This window comes from Coenobita brevimanus, chromosome 101, assembly GCF_032717465.1.
Source record: "Coenobita brevimanus isolate Jiangsu-jjx chromosome 101, ASM3271746v2, whole genome shotgun sequence".
Classification (NCBI taxonomy): domain Eukaryota; kingdom Metazoa; phylum Arthropoda; class Malacostraca; order Decapoda; family Coenobitidae; genus Coenobita; species Coenobita brevimanus.
In genome coordinates, this window is record NC_137054.1 from 45,597,487 (window position 1) to 45,619,872 (window position 22,386).

The following is a 22,386-nucleotide window of genomic DNA, read 5'->3' on the forward strand; positions in this document are numbered from 1 at the left end:
GATGACATTAATTTGGACAAGTGCTGAATGCCCCGATAATGCCACAAGGTTCATATATATATATATATATATATATATATATATATATATATATATATATATATATATATATATATATATATATATATATATATATATATATAGAGAGAGAGAGAGAGAGAGAGAGAGAGAGAGAGAGAGAGAGAGAGAGGGAAGGATGATGGATGTCGTTATGAGTAATCTAAAAAAAGGAGTAATGGAGAGAGGGATGACACTGGCAACGAATCGTGAAAGATGCAGCAGCATCTCAAATCTGAATTATGCAGATGTGTAGTACTGACTGTAAATAGCAGACAAGAACTTGAAAGAGTAGTGCAGTTTTGTACTGTAGATGCCTGTGAGTGCCGTGCCATGATGCTGAATGTAGGTAAGGGTTAAGTGATGATTGTTAAAACAAGGTGACTCCCAATGAAGAGAAACTTGAATTGCTAAAGGTTTAAGTACCTGGGTGCAGTGATAAAAAAGGAGACCTAATTTGCAAAAGAAGAGTAAACTAGAGTGACACAGGGAAGAAAAGTGGCTGAGGCTATGAAGGCCTTGTTAAGAAGCAGAGGTCAGATTGTGGCAGCTGCGAGAGGCTTGCATGAAGGAGTTTTAGTGCCTATGCTTACTTATGGGTATGAGACTATGGTGTGGCATAAAAAGGAAAAGTCACGAGTAATACCAGCGGAGATGGGGATGTTGAGAAATGTGTGTGGAGTGCAGTGAGTGGATAGGATACAGAATACAATAAACTCTTCATTATCCTACGTCGCAACATCTGCCCCAACACAATACCTGGCGCTTTTTGCTCAGCTCTATTAAAGCAATATACAGCGAAACGGTGCAATATCCGGTGCCAAAATGGGAAGCAACTGGCGGTTCTGTGCAATATCCGGTGGTGAGATGTATCATCCAGCTCATTTGTGGTAGCCAACCGGAGTCCAGGAAAACCCCACAACACAAGCCAATCAGAATGTGTCGCAGGAATGGCCCACCACACGGTGGCAAAATCCTAGTGCTGTGACTTACTCTTTGGCCTCCTATGCCTTGTTTGTTGTTCTTGCAAAGCTTATGGCCTCTCAGTGCTTTGTGTCCTAGTGCTTTATTGTGATTTCTGAAATTACAAATGTGCAACTGTGCATGTGGTGCCAACCCCCAGTGCTGTGTCTTTGCTTGTCCCACGCATCTGTGCTCACTACTGTACTGTACTTGGCCCAAGTTATGTGTGATGGCTGAGTTTGTGGCTTTTGTTGCAGAGCCCTGGCTCCAGTAGGTCCTGCTGGCCTTGTGTATGGTCTTGGTTGTTGTCTCCATGACTCCTCCACCACCTGCTAAGTGGTGTCATATCATCTTCATGGTGAAGACAGAGATAATCGAGAAGATGGAGCAAGACTGATCACGCAGTACAACATGCCTCAGACCACATTGCACGATCTGCGTAAGAACAAGCACCCCATCGTGGTGTTCTTCCAGGGTGAATATAGCACAACTGTGCGATGGAACGAGTGCAAAATAATGGCCATGCCATGTTTTGGTGGATTCAACCAGTCCTGCCTGAAGTGATTCTACAACGGTGAGCCAGTGGCACAATTGTGCATGCTGTCGAGCTTAAGGCTGCAGCCACCATGTTCGCTCGGCAACTGGGGATCAAGGATTTCATGGTGATTGAAAGTTGGCTGATTCGGTTCAAACTTCAACAAGGGCTGTCTAAGAAGATTTCCTGTGGTGAAGTGTTGGATGCAGACACCAAAGGAATTGATGCATTTCATGCCAAACTCTTTAAAACCTAATTAATAATGGAGGGTTATGTCTCAATCAGGTTTATATACCGTACCTTCGCCAAGGAGGTATGTGTTTTACTCCTCGTTCATTTGTTTGTTTGTTTGTTTGTCTGTCTGTTAGCAAGATTACTCAAAAACTTATGAACGGATTTTTATGAAATTTTGTGGAAGGGTGGGCCATGGTCCAGTGAACAAATGATTAAATTTTGGGTTGGATCCGGTTCAGGATCCCGAGAGTCCCACAGAATATCTTCAAAAGTTCTCAATGACTTTCAGTGAAATTCTGTGAAAAGGTGCTCCATGGATTTGGGGACAAATCCGGATCCGGGGATTACTAAAAAAGTTATGAACAGATTTTTATGAAATTTTGTTGAAGGGTGGGTCATGGGCCAAGGAAGAAATGATTAAATTTTGATGTGGATATAGATCGGGATCCAGAGTATTGTGCACAATGTCTCCATAAGTTCTCAATGAATTTCATTTAAATTGTGGAAAGGTGCTCCATGAACCAAGAATGAATTTACCAACTTTTGGAATGGCTCCAGATACGGATAGGGATCCTGTATCCACGCCTCCGGATTCGGATCCTTTTTAATGGCACTGGCACTGGCGGGGGTATGTGCTGTCTGAGAGCTTTCTAGTAATGCTGATGAAATTGGTCTGTTCTTAAGGTCTGTCCCAACTAATACCTTGGCTAATGAGAAGTTGTCACCTGGTTGAAGGACAAGCAAACAGTTCATCCCTGTTGTGTGTTGTGCCAGTGCAACAGGTTCCCATTGTCTGAAACATGTACTGGGGTATTCCGAACAGCCAAGTTGTCTCGGAGACTAATGGTTAGTTTCCCAGTGATTTATTTCCACTCACTGAAGGTTTGATTTACAGCTGAGATCTTCAAAGAGTGTTTCTACAGTCATGCTGTGAAAGAAATTATCTGTTATCTGACAGAGAATCTTGGCCTTGCTCCTTGACAGCACTCCTGCTCATCCTTCTGAGGAGATGGTAGGAGATGAAGGTCATATTTGGGTCTTGTTCTTGTCCCCTAATTCGACCTCAGTCATGCAACTGATGGACCAGGGTATTATCGCGGTAATGAAGCAGCTGTCCTGAAAGAGGTTTAACCCGTTGATTTCGCAATTACCTTTTTTTTTTTTTTTATCCCACCCCGTGGTACACAAAAAAATGATTTTTTTTTTCTTTTAGTTTATTATAAACTTGAAGATAAACATCCAAGGCATAATCTGGTGAAAAAAATAATAATCCCTCTCTCTCTGTCTTTGCGTATGGGAAAGAGTAAGTTTACTTAAGGGTAGAGTAGTTAGCGGTGATGCACGGCCAGCACAACCTGGGCTGTGGCTCGCAACGTGATGCTACCTAGCCTGAGCTGTGGCTCACAATCCACAGTTTATGGAAAATGTGATTGTTGTGCTCAAGGACAAGAAGGAGGCAGCCCAAGGCAAGGACAGTAGGGGGAAGAGGACCTTGGCCAACCTCAAGCAGCATTTCCTCAAGTCTGTGATCTGCAACTGGTTGCAGGCTTGGAGGGAACTCTCTGCACCTACACTTGAGCACAGTTGGAACAAGCTCCTGAAGGGTGACAGACCACTGCTGACTTTGCCATCTTCAAAGCTCAGGACTTCATCCGGCATATGGAAGCAAAAGGAAAACAGGTGATTAAGAACACCACCCATGACCGACTGGAAATGGCCGAAGGAGACTCTGGGTATCAGACTATGTCCAACTGAAAAATTGTGGAGTCTGTGACTGCAGCGGCACCGAGAATGAGAAGGATGATGATGATGACAAAGTGGCAGATACCTCGAGGCTCCAGTAGGTCCATGATGCGGTGGACATCCTTCTTGACTACTACAAGCATCCTAATCAGCAGCCCATCTTTACTGACACCATGGCCACGCACATGTGACAGGACCGTGAGAATGTGATAATGTTCCAGTCAAGAAGGATTGCCAGGCAGTCTTCTGTCTCATCTTTCTTCTAGCTGGTGACACTGACTACTGTATCACCATAGCCTTTGACCTCCTTGTATCATCCTGTCACTGTGGATCTCGACCTGCACTCCGTAATTGTCTCTGTCACCCATGCCTTCTACTTCCTCATGTTGGCCTTGTTTATCCCAGCCAGACACCATCACAGCCACTTTTTCTCCTCGACCAGGCACCTCAACCATAGCACCAACTTCAGCCTCTTCAAGAGTGATGTCTCCACTTGAGGTCTCGCCTTAGTCAGAGACCTCACTGGAGATGCACTTGACACCCTTTGCCACTCTGTCTCTGCTACCTACTCCAACACTCTTGACAGGATTCGAGCCTGAGGTGGTGGAGCTGGATTAATCTCTGTGGGAGCCATTCACCACTTGAACACACGGGATTAAGTGCACTGTTGTACCACATGGTACAACTCTGCCGTCCACCAATGCCAGCACTTGATAAGTGCATACAATAGTACACTATGTACTGTATTACTGTACTGTATCAATATTGTATTGCTCTTTTATGCCTAATTTTTATCTTTTACTCATGGGAAAGTTTTTAGGATAGAGGGTTGAGACAGATATTAACCCATCGCATCCGGGTGACATGTACAGTATACATGACGACCTGGGGATGTCTGGGTGACACATATACATGATCTAGTGTTTTGTGACATTGTTTGAATATTCCATGGGTTATATTCACCACATGCAGCCACTGACAACCCTCCTGCACGCACCCGAGTCATGCTTCAGTTACCTGCGTTCCTCCGTAATGGATAGACCTATGCAAAAAGTTTTCCCTGTGTCCGGATCCTCAGTTGAGCCCCCACAACAACCGACATCAACACCAATGAAGTTCAAAGGCCAGAAAAGAAAAGGCCTTAGTGATAGTGCAATAGGGAGAGAACTCGAGATGACATTATCGCCAACTTTGAGTTGAGAAAGTGACTTCCTCTGAGGAGAGCGACTACCATAATATTAGTCGATATTTATGCATCGCATGAGCAGGGTGGAGGATGTGTCCTCCACTGTGAGCCCATTGCTTCCCCCTGTGCATTCATCTGCTATTTCCGATGATGGGAATGGTTCAGCGGGTATTGACGATCCAGGAGAGAGGGATATTGGCACAGATGAGGAGATGGAAGAGGAGGTAGGGAATGGAGAAAGGGAGGAGGTGGAGGAGGTAGGGAGGAGGGAGAAGGAAACACGGTGCATCAAGCCTTCTGCCACCGCTGTGTTTACATGAACAATGGAAGCAGAAAGTTTGTTTCATGATGAAATCAGTGCCCTATTTTTTTTTTAAATCTTCATGTGTATGTTTATGATCAAAAACTACAAATCACAGAAAAAAAAAAAATCTGTTATAGTGGAAAATATAGTGGAGTGAAGAAAGGGAGATGAGGGAGGGAGAAGGGAGGAGGAAATGTGGTGTCTCACACCACCGCTGTGTCTCTATTTATGTGAATAATGGAAGCAAAAAGTTTGTTTCATGATCAAATCAGTGCCTTATTTTTTACTGAAAGTTGTCGTGTGTGTATATTTATTATGATAAAAAGTCTAAATCACAGAGAAAAAATTGTTATAGTGGAAATATATTCGAGTATGGACAGTAAGTGAATTACTGTTTTCTTCACAATATTTTTTTTTTAAGATTTTATGTAGTAGTAGTAGTAGTAGTAGTAGTAGTAGTTGCAGTAGTAGTAGTAGTAGTAGTTGCAGTAGTAGTTGTAGTAGTATTGGTAGTAGTTGTAGTAGTCATGCTGGTGGTAGTAGTTGCAGTAGTAGTAATGGTAGTTGTAATAGTGGTATTTGTAGTAGTGGTATTTGTAGTAGTAATAGTAGTTGTACTAGTGGTAAATGTAGTAATGATAGTAGCAGTAGTATTTGTAGCAGTTGTTGTAAAACCCAGACTTCTATTGGCGTAGCGGTGCTAGAATCGAGCGACAATGCAAGCCAAACATACATCTCCATGAGTGTGTGTGTGTGTAGGACAGCGGTAGTGAAGCGACGGTGAGGCAAGCAAGCGCATGTACCTGTACCTGAGGCAGCCTGCCTCAAGGTCGTTGCTATGGTTACCAGACTCACAGCAGCACTCCCGCTACATTTTTGTAAAAAGTACATGGAAATGGTGTTTGTGGTGGATTGCAGTCTTCTGCAAGTGTTATTATTGTGGATACCTAGTCTAAGCCTTAGTTGTGTCAACGCACATCTACCACGCATATGGACACAGGCAAAAAAATATCAAAAATTGTCCCCTTTCTCCACTCACTCTCTGACTAAATGCCCTTCAGGGACAATTTGGGGTCATGAGCTTGAAGTCGAAGGATTGCTGAGAATTATGACAGTTTTTTATATTGTGTTAAGTATTAGCTGAGGTATGAAGGTTTAAAAATAGACGATTTTCTCAGGAATGCCCAGCTGAGAGAAGGGTTGGTGGGACTATATGCCGGACATGATGGATTAACACAATATCCAATTCAGCTCCGAATGTTGAGCCAGTGGGGAGCTACCATGCAATAACCAGTGTTCTGTGATATCCGGCATTCTGCAGATTCTGGCCTTCTAAAATAGCCAGCATTCTACAATATCCACCATTATACAATATCCACCATTATACAATATCCGCCATTCTACAATATCCACCATTCCACAATATCCGCCATTCTACAATATCTGCCACTCTACAATATCCACCATTCTGCAATATCTGTGTTCTTTGATATCCAGGATTCTACAATATCCACTGTTCCACAATATCTTGCATTCTACAGTATCTGGCATTCTACAATATTCAGCATTCTACAGTACCCTGTGCAGTGGTTGGCTGAATTACGCTGGATAATTTAGAGTTCACTGTAATGAGATTCGTGAAAGATGAGGGGGTAAGGAAGTCTGTGGACATCAGAGCTCAAGAGAGTGTGCTATGATGGTATGGAGAAGTGGGGAGAATGGATGCAAACGTAGTTGTGAAAAGTTATATCTGAATGAATGACTAGAAGGTGGATTGGTCAATGATTGTGTGTAAAAGAAAGGTATGAGAACTATCATGGTCAGGGAACTGACAAGAGATCATGCTGACTCTGTCAGACAGGTGAATGCAAAGCAACATGTGGAATGTGTTTTACCTATCAGGCAGAGACAGGATTCTGGAGGGTTTGAATAGTAAATGAATGGGAGTGTGGGTCATTCAACTGGGCAAACTTTGATTAGTATCTCATTCTATCAACTTTTTTTTTGGCTCCCCGGATCCTACCTCTCCTACCTTGCGGTGGGAAGAGATGTGGATAATGATGATGATGATGGTAAGTATAGCCTTGGATTAAATGATAAATCAGAAGAAAGTGGGGGCAAGAGTAGTGTGGCAGTCAGTATGATGTGTGGAGTGGTTACCTGGGCTCCTTGTGGCGTGCAGGCAGCAGAGTGTGCAGCAGATGCCACGACACTCCACCGTCACAGGAGTAGTGCACGTACACGCTCTCACTCGCTGCGTCGGGCCCTGGACACTTTCCAACCTACACACACACAATTATTATTTTACTTCATCTACTTTGTGTAGTAGACAAATTATTATCATTATCAAGGTTTTCTTAACATTTGAATTACACACCGAGGAGTTCTGAAGACTTCAATATTTCTCAAATTTGTGTTACCATAGATTATATTCTGTTGTCACAAGTTATAATAAAACAATGTGCCATCAGCCTGAATTTTCGCAACTCAGAAATGACAGACACTCCGAAACATGGCTAGCATCGTTGAGGCTCACTTTCAGAAATCAATTCGTAATGATTCTTTTGCGAACTGTATTTGTGCAGTATTTAGTAGCCTACTGATGGAACTTTTGTACAATCCAGAGTATTTTATTCACTGACTACAATAATGTTAACAGTCTTCTTGAAGGTACACACATCCATATAATTCTAAATGCAGTTATCAAACAGGCTGTGTGATATAAAGTGACGGCAGAAGAGGTAATTTCATTTTTAACTGTATAACATTATAATGAAAAATAAAATCTAATACTCTCTTGAGGAATATTTTGATTTCCCAGGAAGGAGATTCCCAAGCAGTCTGAAGTGCAAGACTGTATATAAACAAGTGCTGAGTAAAGAGGTGGGACTGTGACTCACATCGCTGTGGGTGCCGGCCAGAAAGTGGAACTGAAGGAGTGTAGCGCGAGTGGTGTTGACGTCCACAGTAGTGAGGGCGCGTCGACCCCGCCCGCTGAACACAGCAGCAGTGCCATATCCAACCACGCCACACCGGAAACTGTTGCTGCCACCGCTCATCTGTGCGCGCACGCACACACACACACACACACACACACACACACACACACACACACACACACACACATACACACACACACACACACACACACATTCAGATAGAGAACGGGTGAGAGATTAATAAATTGTACATTACAGCATTGTCAAGGTAGCAAGGCTAATCAGTACAAGAATGGTAAAAGTATAGTACGTAAACTACAAGTTTATGATAGATTCAGAATGTATATTTAGATGCACCTGATACCTTTGCTGGCACGATATGTGAGGTTGTACTCCAAAAAATGTATGGTACCTTACATTTTTTTTTTTTTTTTTTTTTTTTTGCAAAAATTTTACTGATTGCTTGCTTGCGTAGCAGAAGAGTTGATGGAGAATGGGGGGAGGGGTGCTGAAGGCCAGGGAACAGGCTGACGGTTTGAGATGTAATTTGAGAGGTAGCTAATCCTATTTTGTAGATCAGCAAGTGGATCAATAATACAGTGTAAAATCAGACACAGTGCTTTCCTATCTGTGTCATTCACTAAGTTACTGTGCCTTTTTAAAGGATGGGGTCCAGGCCTTATGGGGAGGATAGTGATAGAAAAACGAATATCTGAACATTGGGAGATCTGCCCCTGGTCCTGGTTTTAGGGATCTGGGACCTCCCTAGGGCTGCCCTCCACGGAGAAAGAGGGATCAGCCCCTAGGAGTTCTGGTCATTGCCAATATGCACGACCATTGTGACTCTTGCCAAGGAAAACGACACTTTGCACAGTCATAGATTTCCATCAGGACCAGGCTTTTGGCAGGATGAGGTTCACCTCCCCCATAGGTGAGCGGCCCCTGGGAGTCATAGTGCGGGTAAGAAAGGCCCATTATTTAAACCAAGGAACATAACATTTTGCAGTGGTAGACCTCCGCAATGACCAGTTTCTAGCCAGAGTGGGAACCCATGGGTCACCTCCCCGTAAATAAGTGTTTCTTTCCTCTTAGAAAACTGCAGAGGTGGGTGAAGCTATTAATGGTGTTCTTTGTCTTGTTTATTATTGATCACTTTTAGCCCGTTTGTCTTCATAAGTGAAGCAGGATGTGAGTGGGCAGGGAGTAGGGAACGGGTAGAGTGGGATTGACAAGAGTGAGTGAAATGGACTGGGATGGTGGTGAGAGGTGGGACAGGATGAGGGACTACACTCTGTGTGAAGAAGGCAACTGTAGGTTGAACAATATTTGCTGTGTGAAGGTTGAAACAAAGTTTTCCTTCATGCACGTCAGCCTTGCAATGTGGGTAGAAAAAAAAATAAAACTACGTATTCTGTTTGAAGGGATTTCGCAAGAGCACTTGACCCTCATCTCTAAGTTTCGTTCTCCTGGCCGGATCACTGTTATATGGCTCTGAAACATTTCTCATAAATAATTTACTTACAGAGTAGATTTTTGCATCAAGCTACCTCAGAGGCGTATCATAACCCATGCATGGAACTCTTTCATCACTTTTTTTTTTTCTGTGGCTTGTAAATACCAAGATAGACGTGTCTCTGGAGCTGAATGCAGAAATAACATGCATAATATGCCAAAGCTTCTCCTGATGAATGAATCTTGATTAAAGTGTTTTTTTTTTCCTCGGCCAAAAAAAGTTGGGCTGGGGTTATGTGTTCAATTATGTCTGTGCGTTTGTGTACAAGATGTCTAAAAAAGTTCCCATCAGACTGTGTTGAATTTTGGGACAGAGGTGGGCAGTCAAGGCAAAGTTGATCAGATTTTGAGGTAGATCTGGATCTGGATGCTAGAATGAATAAAAAATGTAGTAGTAGGAGCAGTAGTTGTTCCCTAGGCAGTCTGGCCGAACAACCCCGAGTCCCTAAGGAAGACCATGGCCGAGACCGGGCTTTCCACAGAGCTCTCAAGGAGTGTATGTTGTGTTGTTGGCGCAGGTGACTGTGTGCAATGCAGGATTCCATAATATGCTTAATAGTATGGGGTGCTGTGCTGCGTTCTGGACAGGCATCAGCGACGAAGTCATCCAGGCTTTTCTGGTAACTTAAGAGGGCTGGATGATGCCCACATCTCAGCCTGGCCAGGTGGACCCTGTCCTCACAAGGGAGATAGGATTCAGTAGGGTGGATATCAGGAGGCAGTGCATCCAGCTATGTGTTATCTTTAAATGACTGAATGGAGTGGCGAGTAATTTGAGTATGGATATGCTTCTGGAAGCTGGTCTGAGGCGAGCGAGAGGGGGGGGGGATGCAGTATTTGTGTATGATGTCATGTGCTCGGTGTTGTGTATGATGTCATGTGCTGGTTGTTGTGTTGATTTTCCTTGGTGTGTGTGTGGATGTGCTGCCATTTAGTGTAGTGGATGGATTTGTAACGAGAATTTGGGTGCCTCTAATGTCTAGGTGATCCTTGACTTTGAGGACTTTGGTTTCTTCATGTAGGTGGTCTGTGGGTGTAGTAGCTGTGCAGCCTGTGATTATTTTTAGGGTCTTGTTTTGTATAGCCTGTAGAGTGTTGTAGTGTGTTTTAGTGAGGTTAGAAGCCCAAGCAGGGCTTGCATAATTCATCACTGAACGGATATAGTGTTCGTATACTGTGGTGGTGGTTTCTTTGTTGTGTCCAAATGTTGTATGGGCAAGTGACCTCAAGGCAATGAGTCTTGGTGTTATTTTATTTTTAATGTTTGTGATGTGTTGTTTAAATGACATTGATGTATTGTATGTTACACCAAGGATTTTGTGTGTGTGTGTGTGTGTGTGTGTGTTGTAGGGGAGTGTTGTTTATGGTGAGGTTTGGAATGTGACTGTGTTCTGCTGTCCAGTTTGTGAAAAGGGTCACTGCAGATTTGGGGCTATTTTGAGCCTGTTTGTCGTGAACCATTTGTGTAGTGTGTTGAGGTAAGGTTGGAGGATGTGTGCAACTGTGTGTTCGTTTTGGTGTGTACATGTAAGTGTTATGTCATCTGCATAGGAAGCTACAGTATGTGTATTTGTGGTGTGTGGGGTGTGGGTATGTTGTGCATCTATAGGTTGAAGAGTGTAGGGGACAAAACAGATCCTTGGGGGACGCCATTTGTGAAGTATCTGATGTTCAACGACTGACCAGCAAATATTACGTGTGCACATCTGCCTGCTAAGTAGTTTGCCAGCCATCTTTTTGTGTTATTGTGCATGTTTGTGTTGAATATTTTGTTTGTGACGTTGTGGCAGGGGATGGCATCAAAGGCTTTGCTAATGTCTAGTGTGACTAGGAATGTTCTGTGTGGTGGCCTAGCTTAATTCATGCCATCAAAAACTCTCTGCGTAAGGTCTGTAATAAAAGTGTTTGTGGAGTGTAATGGCCTAAAACCATGTTGTGATTGGGCTAGGGGGAGGTGAGGTGTAACTAGTTGTAGTACCAGTCGTTCGGTGACTTTAGAGGGGGTGCAGAGGAGTGTGATGGGGCTGTCAGGAAGGTAACGTGGGGTCTTTGTTGGGTTTAGGGAGAGTGATAATAACATGCTTCCAGATGTTGGGTATTGTTTTGTGAGTAGCTGTAGTTTGATATGTTGGTGACTGCTTGTATGCCTTGTGGTCCAAGGTGTTTAAGGTGAATATTGCTTATGTTGCCTGGTCCACAGGCAGATGAGAGCTTAAGGTTGCTGATGATGTGCTTCATCTGATTGTAAGTGAAAGGTGTGTAGTCTGGGTCTGTGGGGAACTGTCTCTTACGTCAGATGATATGTCGGTCATCGCGATGGGAGTTTAGATGGCTGACATGTGCAAAGTGATTGATGAGAGAGTTTGCTTGTTTGTTTGAAGGTATGGTGTCTGTTATTGCGATGGCAGCGTGTGATCGTGTAGTATTACTGTTGGACAGTGTGATGCTGTCTAGTGTGTTACAGAATTTGCTGATGTTTGATTTGTGGTCAAGTGTTTGGAGATAATTATTCTAGTTTAGTGTTTGCTGTTCTGATATTGTTTATTTGAGTGCTGAATTCTTGTATTTGTTGTACTGTGTCCTGTGTATGGGGTGTTGGGGAGTGTCGTATTGTGTCCCATTGACTGATGGGACCTTGAATTTCTGGTGTGAAGTTGGGATTGTGTTTCTTTTTGTTGCCTCTAGGGATGTGTCTTTTGTCTGCATTTTGTATAATCGTATTGAAAGTGTGCACAGCGGTGTTGATGTTTGTGATGGGTTTACTGTTTAATGTTTCGAAATGTTGTTCTGTTTCAGTTGTGAAGACCTCCCAGTTGGCTCTCTTATAATAAGTGTATGTGTGTCTGTAGCCAGGTGGGGTGATTCGTGTTTTAGTAATGATGACGATTGGGAGGTGATCAGATCCAAGGGTTTTGACCACTCTCCAGGATGTTGTGGGGCGAGGTTTTGGGAGCAGATGTTTGGGGATGATGGGAGGAAGAGGGCTTGGTGTGGAATATAGGTATGTTGATGGAGATTATTCAGTATGATAAGATGATCTGTTTGGGATTGTAGTACAAGCCCTCTGTGTCAGGGTTGTTGACATGCCACGCCGACGCCTTGGCGTTGAAATCACCACCCAAGATGTTGTTGGGTATGTTAGTGATGTGGTGTATTTGTGGAGAGTAATTTTGTGGTATTGTGGGGGACAACTGGGGGGGGGGGACTGTATGTGTTGGCGATTGTTATATGTGATTTGTTACCAGTGCTTATTTTAATTGATTGTGGTGTCATGTGGGGGGAGAAGTGACTTTGTGTGTGCACTGGTATCTGAGAAGTTGACTGATTTGTGTACCGCGTGATGAGTCCGCCGCCACCGTCGTCAGCCCGGTCTTGTCAAACGGTGGTGAAATTATGAAATGTAGGTGTTTTTTGTGTTCTGTGTAGTTTTGTTTCTTGTAAGATGGTAATGTGTATGTTTTGTTGTCTGATGAATTGTGTGAGTTCTTGTTTTTTGGTGTTTATGCCATCTATGTTTAATTGAGGGATGTTATATTGTTTCTGTGTTGTGTGTTGGCTGCTGCGGCACGGGAGGCAGGTGGTGGTGTGGGTGGAGGGAAAGGGGTAGGAGAAGGTTGTGATGGAGGTAAGTGTTGGGGTGGATTAGGATGGAGTGGAATGGGAGGGGCTGGGGGACTGGGATGGTGTGCGAAAGATCGGTGGGTTTGGCTGATGAGGTGTGGAGGAAGTAGGAGTAGGGTTGGTTGGGGGGTTAGTGGGTGGGGGGAAGGAGCATCAGGACCAGGTCCAGGTGTATGTTTTTTTTTTTTTTTTTTTTTTTTTTTTATGTGTCCGACTCTGGGCAAAGGCTTCAGGGCCTATATCTTGGGGGCAGTAGCCTATCCCAAGGCCCAGTAGTCCTCCTACACCTCCACATGTCACCACTTCGGCGCTAACACCCACCGTCCATATTGAATACATGCTAGAGCTGTCTCATACAGGACTGGTGTATTGGTATTAGCGGGGGTATTTTTACGACATGTCGGCGGGTCATCTGGTAGATCAGGAAAGTCTGCTTTTTATGAAATTCAAATCCTTAAACTGTCCCCTGCCCCAGCCAGGATTCGAACCTGGGTCCATCAGGACTGCAAGCCGCCTCTCTACCGATTCAGCCACCGCCTCCCCCAATGTAATGTTTGGGGTTCAGTTTTGCAGGAATTGCACTGAACTGAACCCTTTGTCTGTCGGCTCGACGTGATAGGTTTTGAACATGTTGGACATGCAGTATGTATGGCCCTGTTCACACAAGGCGTTTTCAATCGTGCGTTTCCTAACGGACGTTAGCAAAGACAATGGTAGTGTATTGGACTGCACACATGCCACTGCGCATTTTTCTCAACTGCTGGTCAAAACTCGCGATCAGACATTTCCCTTCCTACCGCGAAATTGTTCAGTGGTTCGAGATTTTCATATGGTTGACTATTTCTGCCAAGGAAACGCGACGGTAGACGCCGCGTTTAAAACGCCGCATTTAAAAACGCCTCGTGTGAACAGGGCCTATTTGTTGGTGGGTCCTGGACTGCTCTCAATGTCCCCAGCTAGAAGAAGTCGTCGAGCAATGACCGCTGGGGCGTCATTTCTCGGTGTAGAAGAAACGGTGTTGTTGTATGTGTTGTGCCGAGAAATGTGGTACTTGCCCGGGAGACCGAAAACACTCCCAAGTTCTCGGGCCCCGTGAGGGACCGGGGGAGAGTTTGCGGTGGTTTGGCCCCCATGCTGTCCTCCTCATCTGCTTCAACAGCCTCTGAGAGGTAGACCCACGGTGAAGACGCCACCGCTCCGGGTCCAGTAAATAATTTTATAGGCACTGGTGAAGTTATGTGCTCCCTGAGACTGTGTAACATGGCAGACTATGACTGTAAAATTGACTGGGTATATGAAACAATAAAAGGAAACATCTGGTAGGAAAGAGGAATTACAATAAATCATAAATATTATTGGCGTTGGCAGAGGTATGCGGTCTCTGAGTGCTGTCTAGCTTTGTTTGAAAATAAGCAGGTCGCCATACTGTAATTATTCTCAAGATCCTTAACCCCCCTTTTAATTCCTACACTTATGCCAATACAGACGAACAAAAATCTGCATTAGGTTGCTGGCAAGACAGAGCTACTTCCACTAACATCTGAGGTGCATTCCCTGCTGACACCTAACCCTCGCCACCTTTTGATCTATTACATATGTTACATTACCCCTGATCTATGAATTAAGCATACAGGTCTGAGATTATAGTATTTCTATCTCCCTCTGTCTGTACTTCCTGCTGCCTATGATCTCCAGTCTTTCAAACGCAGTGTGTCTAGGAATCTCGAAATGAATGGATCTTGAATTTGGCTCTCTCTTGTATTTTGTTTTTCTCTTGGAAGGAACTGTTATTGTGGGCTCATGGCCTTTGGTTCCATCTTCCTCGCAAAAAAAAAAAAAAGAAAAAAGCTTTTCAGAAGACAAAAGTGTACCTTACACGTGCAATACACCCTTCAGCACTTCAACCTGTTACATAGTTGGCAGTCCCATATTTCCGTGAGTGAGAACCCTAAGTTGGTCGACTCACGTTTCGAGCCAGCAGTGGGGAGAGGAGGATGCGCAGTCGGGGGAATTTTAGGACGATGTGGGGGGTGGGAGGTGTGGAGGCTGACGGGATTTGGTGCTGGAGGTGAGTAAAGAGACTAGATGGATAGGAAAAACGAAGGATTTAACTACACTAATATAATTAATACGGTACGGATGGGAACATATAAGAAAAAATATATACAGTATAACATACTGTCACATTTATTTTACTAATTTACGACGGGACAGGTTCATCCAGCACAGCATAAACACTTACACACACACACACACACACCGCTCGCTGGTGCAGTGGTAATGTTCTCGCTTGCCAACTGGTGGACGGGAGTTCGCGTCTCGCTCAGGTTGCGAAAAGTTTCACTGACGAAGTGGGTGGTTACTGTCCCCCTTGAGCAAGGGGATGGGTGTGTGCGTGTGTGAAGGTCACAGCCTTGCCCTTAGATCGGACTATATGAGCTCCCAGCTCCCTTCCGGGAGGGTAAAAGCTGACAATCACGACCATCAAGTGATCCTGACCGACCTGGTGAATTACACACACACATTTATTGGCAAACGAGCTCTGGTAAATGAAAGGCAGCGTTTCTATGATTCCCATGTTAACTGGGTGTTGCAGCGTCCATCCGGGAACCAAGCTGCATGGCCTTCCCCACGCATCGACACCGTAAGGCAACATAGGTTCACTGCACGGGTTGGCCATGCAGGGCGATTGCTTGCCTGCGGTTGGTGGGTCTGCTCGACCAGACAGACCAAGGTTGTTCAATAACAACTTTAATGATAGGTGGTGGAGACCATCATCCACTCATTCGATGTAGTGCTACCTACTTCTCCTTTGGTGGCTACACTAAGTGACCTGCATACTTTTTTTTTCTTTAACATTAACTAACGTTGGGTGGTAACCATATAACCAAGTAACGGGGTGATTTAGAGCCACTTCTGTGCCACTTTTCCACTGGGTGGAGAAACGCAAAAGCGCCGTTAGTCCAATAACCGAACCTCCACACTCTTACCCGCGCCTCGCCACTGCAATGTGCCGTTCACCGGAGGGGAACATTGGTTTACTGCACGGCCATCCCAGCGGGGCAATTGCTTGCCTGTGGCTGATGGATCCACTTGACCAGACAGACCAGGGTTGAACTACTACTGTCACATAATCTTTATATCATTACTAAAACTGAACAACAACGGTTGTGAACATGACTTATGTATGTTATTCCTCCATTGCATCTCTCATAATAGTAATTCAATGTAAATATGTAATATAATTTTCCCGATATGATGCTTAAATACTAACTTTGAACCTCAGCTATGATTTAAGCACGATAAATTTTTATTATTATCAGCCACCCTAATCTTTCCTAACTCTGATCCTCGTCGTTCTTTGTTATTTATCGTTATCGGCATGATTGTAGCTTGACTGTTTCTGTGGGCCTCTAGATTAAATCAGTGCCCTCAAGATTAGAGCTTTATACTATATTACACCCTGCTAGATGGGCGAATATGATTACACTTCAGCTATCGCTGGCCTCCATCCCAGACAGGTGGGGTGCCACTACCCGCAATCTAACCACTGTGGTAAATGTATAGTTTTCATATTTTCGTGTATAAATCTTGGCCTGTTTCCGATGTTAATAACTGCAGAGAACTACGAAAACTTTGCAGTTTATATTTTCAGGTAAAAAATTCGTGTCAAACCTTTGCTGGAGCAATAACTGTGTGTCAGAAACTCATCCTCCCTGGTGCGGCAGTTTAGTATTGTGAACCACCCATGCACCAAGAGCCATCTCTCCAATGCGTTTCTTTGTTCAGGACAAATTCTTAAGGGTGTACATAATGCATATTATGCTATATTATAATTTTAAGTTGTTCGTCTGCTCGTTCATTATTCAGTGTGGAGTGGTAACTAACGAACTGGCAACACTTAACAAACCGAGGTGTTGTCTTTCTACAGGCTACCTCCTCATGCCAGCAGTGTATGGAGGCAGGTACAGACTGAAACACCGCCCAATGATAACACCTAGATTCCGGAATTTCAACGTCGTCACCTTGTCCCACTACCGCCACCTTGCAGTCTGCAACGCACTAGTCCTGTTATAATATGACCATAAAGTGTTAATGTCATTTCTACAGAAACTACGCAAACAACACCATAATGTCAAAAATATTGGTCAAGAAAATTATCACTTCCACATGCATGGAAAATAAAGTGTGATTATTCTCTCTCTCCCCCTCTCTCTCTCTCTCTCTCTCTCTCTCTTTCTGTGTGTGTGTGTGTGTGTGTGTGTGTGTGTGTGTGTGTGTGTGTACGCGCATCGCTGTCAAGGGGAGAGGGCAGTCGAGATATATTTATGCTGGCAGGGTTGGGGTGGGATAAGTAGGCACAATAACGAGGTATGGAATTTGGGAGTAATAAATAAAGACGAAAAGGAAAATGCAACGATTTTATTACACCGTGATATTTAATTCATCAATGATAACGTGACAAAAACGCTATTCAGTGTCACAATCTGTGTTAGTAATCTCTGAGAGAAATAGTTAAAACAAACACAAGCTCTGCTTAACCACACACACACACACACACACACACACACACACACACACACACACACACACACAAAGTAATAGGGTTACCAGTGAGAAAATCGCACATAAAAGGCTGGGACTAAAAAAAAAGTAGGGTAGTAGACTCAACCAATGTCAAGTATGTAAACAACATGACGCAACTGATGTACTCAAATGTAGATGGAATGGTATCCAAATTATCTATATTATAATGATCCGATTTCTGTATGTTTGTTTGTTTGTTACCATAACACAGCAAAAACCGGCGAATGTAGTGCAATTTCTGTTAGAGCAAGGTACCGTTAAAATGCTCTAACTTGAAGAATATAACTATTTCCAGTCCAATCAGGCCACAGGTTCCCGAGCTATGACTCCTTTCTAACTGAAGACAGGAAGTGACGACATCGAGCGGAGGCCGCCGCAAGCGGCCTTTAAGCGATTTAGAGATGAGAGACTATACCAGAGTAAAGGATTTTCATATTATTTGTCTAGCAGAAACAAAATTAACCCCAGGGATATCCGATGAATCCTTAAATTTTGATGAATATAATATTTGGAGAAGAAAGAAACTTGAAAGATGGAGTTATGATATTAACAAAGAAAAGACACCAGGTCAGACAGATAGAACAAGACACACCCTCATAAATACAATTAATTGCAGTAGAGATTAGCACATCTGAAGGGAAAATAAATGTGGCAAATCTATATATGCCACCCAAGACAAACATATGGGATAGAGGTGAATATGAAGACCCGGCAGAAAGTACAATACCGAATTTAAGAGCCCTACTACAGCACATAGAACAGAAGAATAATTCAAAGAATTATACTAACGTGAGATTTCAACACAAATATAAACTGGAACACTCTAGATGTAAGAAGCTATGAATGCTGTTGGGATCAAAAGCTCCTGGCTTTTGTACAGAAGTTTTTCCTAACAAAACATGTAAAGAAAAACACCAGAAAAAAAAGGATCAGAAGATCCCTCATTATTAGATCTCATATTTACTAGACAAGAAAATGAAACTGACAATACAATCGATCACCCCTTTTTGGCAAAAGTGACCACGCAGTGTTAGACTGCAATTTCAGGATAGCATATGATATAGTTAACGATAATGAACAGTACAAAAAGAGGCTAAACTACAAAATGGTCAACTATCACGACCTAAAGAAGTACTTTAGAGAAATAGATTGGAAAAAGGGGCTAAGAGGACAATACATAAATGTTATATATAAATATTCTGTTGATTTTATGAAACAGGAGTCCAGAATTGTGTCCCACAGCGCAAAGAAACGGTAATAAGGATAAAGAAATGGTTTAATCATCATCATCATCACCATCAACATCATCATCTAATCCTGTGTCGCCCCACGAGGAGCTTAGCAGCCTCACTCATCCCTGAGTGGCATTACGTGAGCAATAAACCCCAACCATCCCTTGGATATAAACCTGCACAGGCTCAATCCGATTAGAGTGCCTCAATTACCCACTAAACCACCAGGTGCCAAAATTTGGTTATATGGTTACCACCCAGAGTAGTAAAAATTTCCTGGTGTACAGGAAACCATTTGACTTGTCACTCAGTATACTGTAGAGTCACCCATAGGAAAAAGGAAGAGGAAAGAATGAAGGAAACAGACAGAACAGGGAGTGTAGAGTCACCCGTAGGCATAAGGAAGAGGAAACAATGAAGGAAAAAAGACAGAAGAGGACAGAAGGAAGGAAGGAAGAGAGGAGAGCGCAGCCATCCGAGAGCAGCACTACATCAAGTGAATGGACGGTGAGCGCCCCCACGTACCACTAATGGTTAATACTAATTGTAGAAACGCAAAAGAGAAAAGAGATTTGCTGTGGATCAGATACAGATGACATAATAGTGAGGGAGCATATAACAACTACAATCAGGCAAGGATGAGTGGTGAACTACAAAAATTTTCTCCCTTGAGTGCCACAGGCGATTCCACACTCCTCCCACCACCTCCAAACAAACCATATGAAGTGGTTAGCGGGTTAAGGGTCATGCATAAATCTATCTTTACTTATCCATAAGTCCTTTAGACCTTTGCGGTATGTCATAGGATTAATCAAGCGTAAAAGGAATTTTCACCTGTGAAGACAATTATATAATCCTTGCTATCGCCAGATCAGTTTATTTAGCCTGGGTGAGAGTCTCCGAAATCAAGGGGTTACGTATGTCCTTCAATTAAACCCTTCACTACATGTGGCCTCTCCTATGGTGAATAAACATTGTTTGCAGCACCAAGGGGGTTTCCTGGTTACGGTACCGCTTCAGCCTCTCATCATTTCGATAAGACCTGATATTTCATCACCCTTACTAACATCAAACGAATAGCTGCATGACAAACATAGGCCATTATCCTACGAACTGTATGATTACATTAATACTGATTAGATCAATTAAATGTTGCTCTATTTTTTCAAAATGCAACCTCCATCCTCCATCCTGCAGCCATCCACACATACACACTTCACCTTCTCTTATCCTCCACTCTCTCTTACCTCCTGCCACCGCACCATCTCAAAGCGTCACACTGACACGCTTACCTAATCACTGCTCACCACAGGACAAAGTTACTGTTACACTGGACCCTCATCCAACACATTCCGTATCTACATTATTAACAGTGGTAAAGCAGGTGCAATGGAAAAATGGGGACAATGATCAAGGAGGGAGAAAGAGCAAGACAAAGGATGTATACACAGGATGGGGAGATGAACAGGCCGGAAATGAGGGAACTGAGAGAATATAAAATTTATGAGGCAGGAATAAGTGTTACCGAGAAGACACGGGCTCCAAGCGTTCCGATCTTAGGCCATGGATATCCTACAGACGAGATGGGATGCAACAGCATGAGGAACAGCTGAGTCTGTGGCAAACCATACGCTCAGCAGTTCCCCATCTCTCTGTGACAACAATTACGCTTAGCAGTTCCCCTTCTCTCTGTGGCTCACCGTATCTTCAGCAGTTCCCCATCTCTTTATGGCAAACCGTACGCTCAGCAGTTCCCCATCTCTCTATGGCAAACCGTACGCTCAGCAGTTCCCCATCTCTCTATGGCAAACCGTACGCTCAGCAGTTCCCCATCTCTCTGTGGCAAACCGTACGCTCAGCAGTTCCCTATCTCTCTATGGCAAACCATACGCTCAGCAGTTCCCCATCTCTCTGTGGCAAACCGTACGCTCAGCAGTTCCCTATCTCTCTATGGCAAACCATACGCTCAGCAGTTCCCCATCTCTCTCTCTCTCTCTCTCTCTCTCTCTCTCTCTCTCTCTCTCTCTTTCTCTCTCTGTGGCAAACCATACGCTCAGCAGTTCCTCATCTCTCCATGTCAAACCATACGCTCAGCAGATCCCCATCTCTCTATGGCAAACTATACGCTCAGCAGTTCCCCGTCTCTCTATGGCAAACCATACGTTCGGTAGTTCCCTACCTCTCTCAAACACCAGCAGACGCAAAGAGGGGTTCATGAGATACTCGTATGCACTAGCCACACACATCGTGGACATACACCCTACCTTATGTGCACTTTTTTATTTGTTTACTGATAGTCACACAGTAATGAAATAACTATGCGAAGTCTGACATATCCAGATGTGTTACTGTTGTTCTGAAGGTGGAAGGAACAGTACGGGAAGGAGTAAACAAACTGGTGGGAGGTTTGTCCCTATCTTCATACCTTGGTCCACCGTCCTTGGTTGGGTTCTGTACGCTCTCCCCGTCTATACATGCAGTATACCAATACTTACCCAACTCTACTCCTTTACGTGACAGTCATGAGATGAGATATTAGTCTATGCTATAAAGCTGCTGTGCCCTCCTCTCTCTCTCTCTCTCTCTCTCTCTCTCTCTCTCTCTCTCTCTCTCTCTCTCGTGTTGGAATCCTGTAGGACATGCGGCATGGGTTTGGGAAGTGGGTGGGGTGAGCATGGTTACGTGGGTGGGATGGATGGGTGGGTGGCCAGAGTGGGTGGCTTCTTGCGTCGTATTGATGGGACAAGTTGGTTTGGCAGGGTTAGTGGGGTGGAAAGGTGGACCGGGTGGTCAGGGTAGGTTGGTAGGGTGGCTCTGCAGGGTGGATGGCCAGGGTGTTTGAGCACGATGCATGGTCGGGATAAGGTGGGTGGGGTGGCTGGCCGGGAGAATAGGTGAGTGGGTGGGTGGATGGGCATGGTGGGCGAGCATAGTGAGTAGTCATGGTGGGGTGGCTTGGAGTCCGTGTTGGGATAGGTGGCTGTGGTGGGGCGGGAGGGTGGGTGAGGTTGTTGTCGGGCTTGTCGGGTTAGGTTGATGGGGCAGACTGGGTTGGGTTGGGTTGGTGTGGCAGGTTGGTTGGATGGGTTGGGCCGGGTTGTTTAGGTGGGTGGAAAGGTTGGCTGGGTGGTCAGGTGGATGGCAAGGGTGGGCAGGCAATATGCAAGTCGGGTTGAGGTGGAATAGGGTGGTGTGGGGTAGCGCAGGGTGGATGGGTGGGTGGATAGGGGTGAGTTGATGGGTTGATGAATCAGGTGGGCTTTGGGTAGGTGGGTGGATGTGTTGCTTCCCTCGGGGTAAGGTAAGATATCGGTTTATGTTGGTAGTAACACAGAAATCCGAATACATTCCCAGAATATTTGAATGCTGACTTCGAGGCAATGCTTGCTGATATTACCCAGTTTCGGCAAATGCTACAGAGAGCATTAGAACTGAAATACATTATTATTTGATTCCAGTCTTCTTTCCCTTTG

At 44.2% G+C, this 22,386-nt stretch overlaps 1 protein-coding gene across 1 annotated transcript in view; it reads right to left on the reverse strand.

The window, feature by feature from the left end:
* LOC145415017 (reelin-like) overlaps positions 1 to 22,386 on the reverse strand; it is a 492,696-nt gene that overhangs the window by 465,200 nt on the left and 5,110 nt on the right. The window contains exons 4-5 of the mRNA XM_080284434.1: positions 7,923 to 8,081; positions 7,183 to 7,304 (exon numbers count right to left, since the gene is read on the reverse strand). Coding sequence (XP_080140560.1) covers positions 7,183 to 7,304; positions 7,923 to 8,081 — 281 coding nt within the window. The remainder of the gene's footprint in view (positions 1 to 7,182; positions 7,305 to 7,922; positions 8,082 to 22,386) is intronic.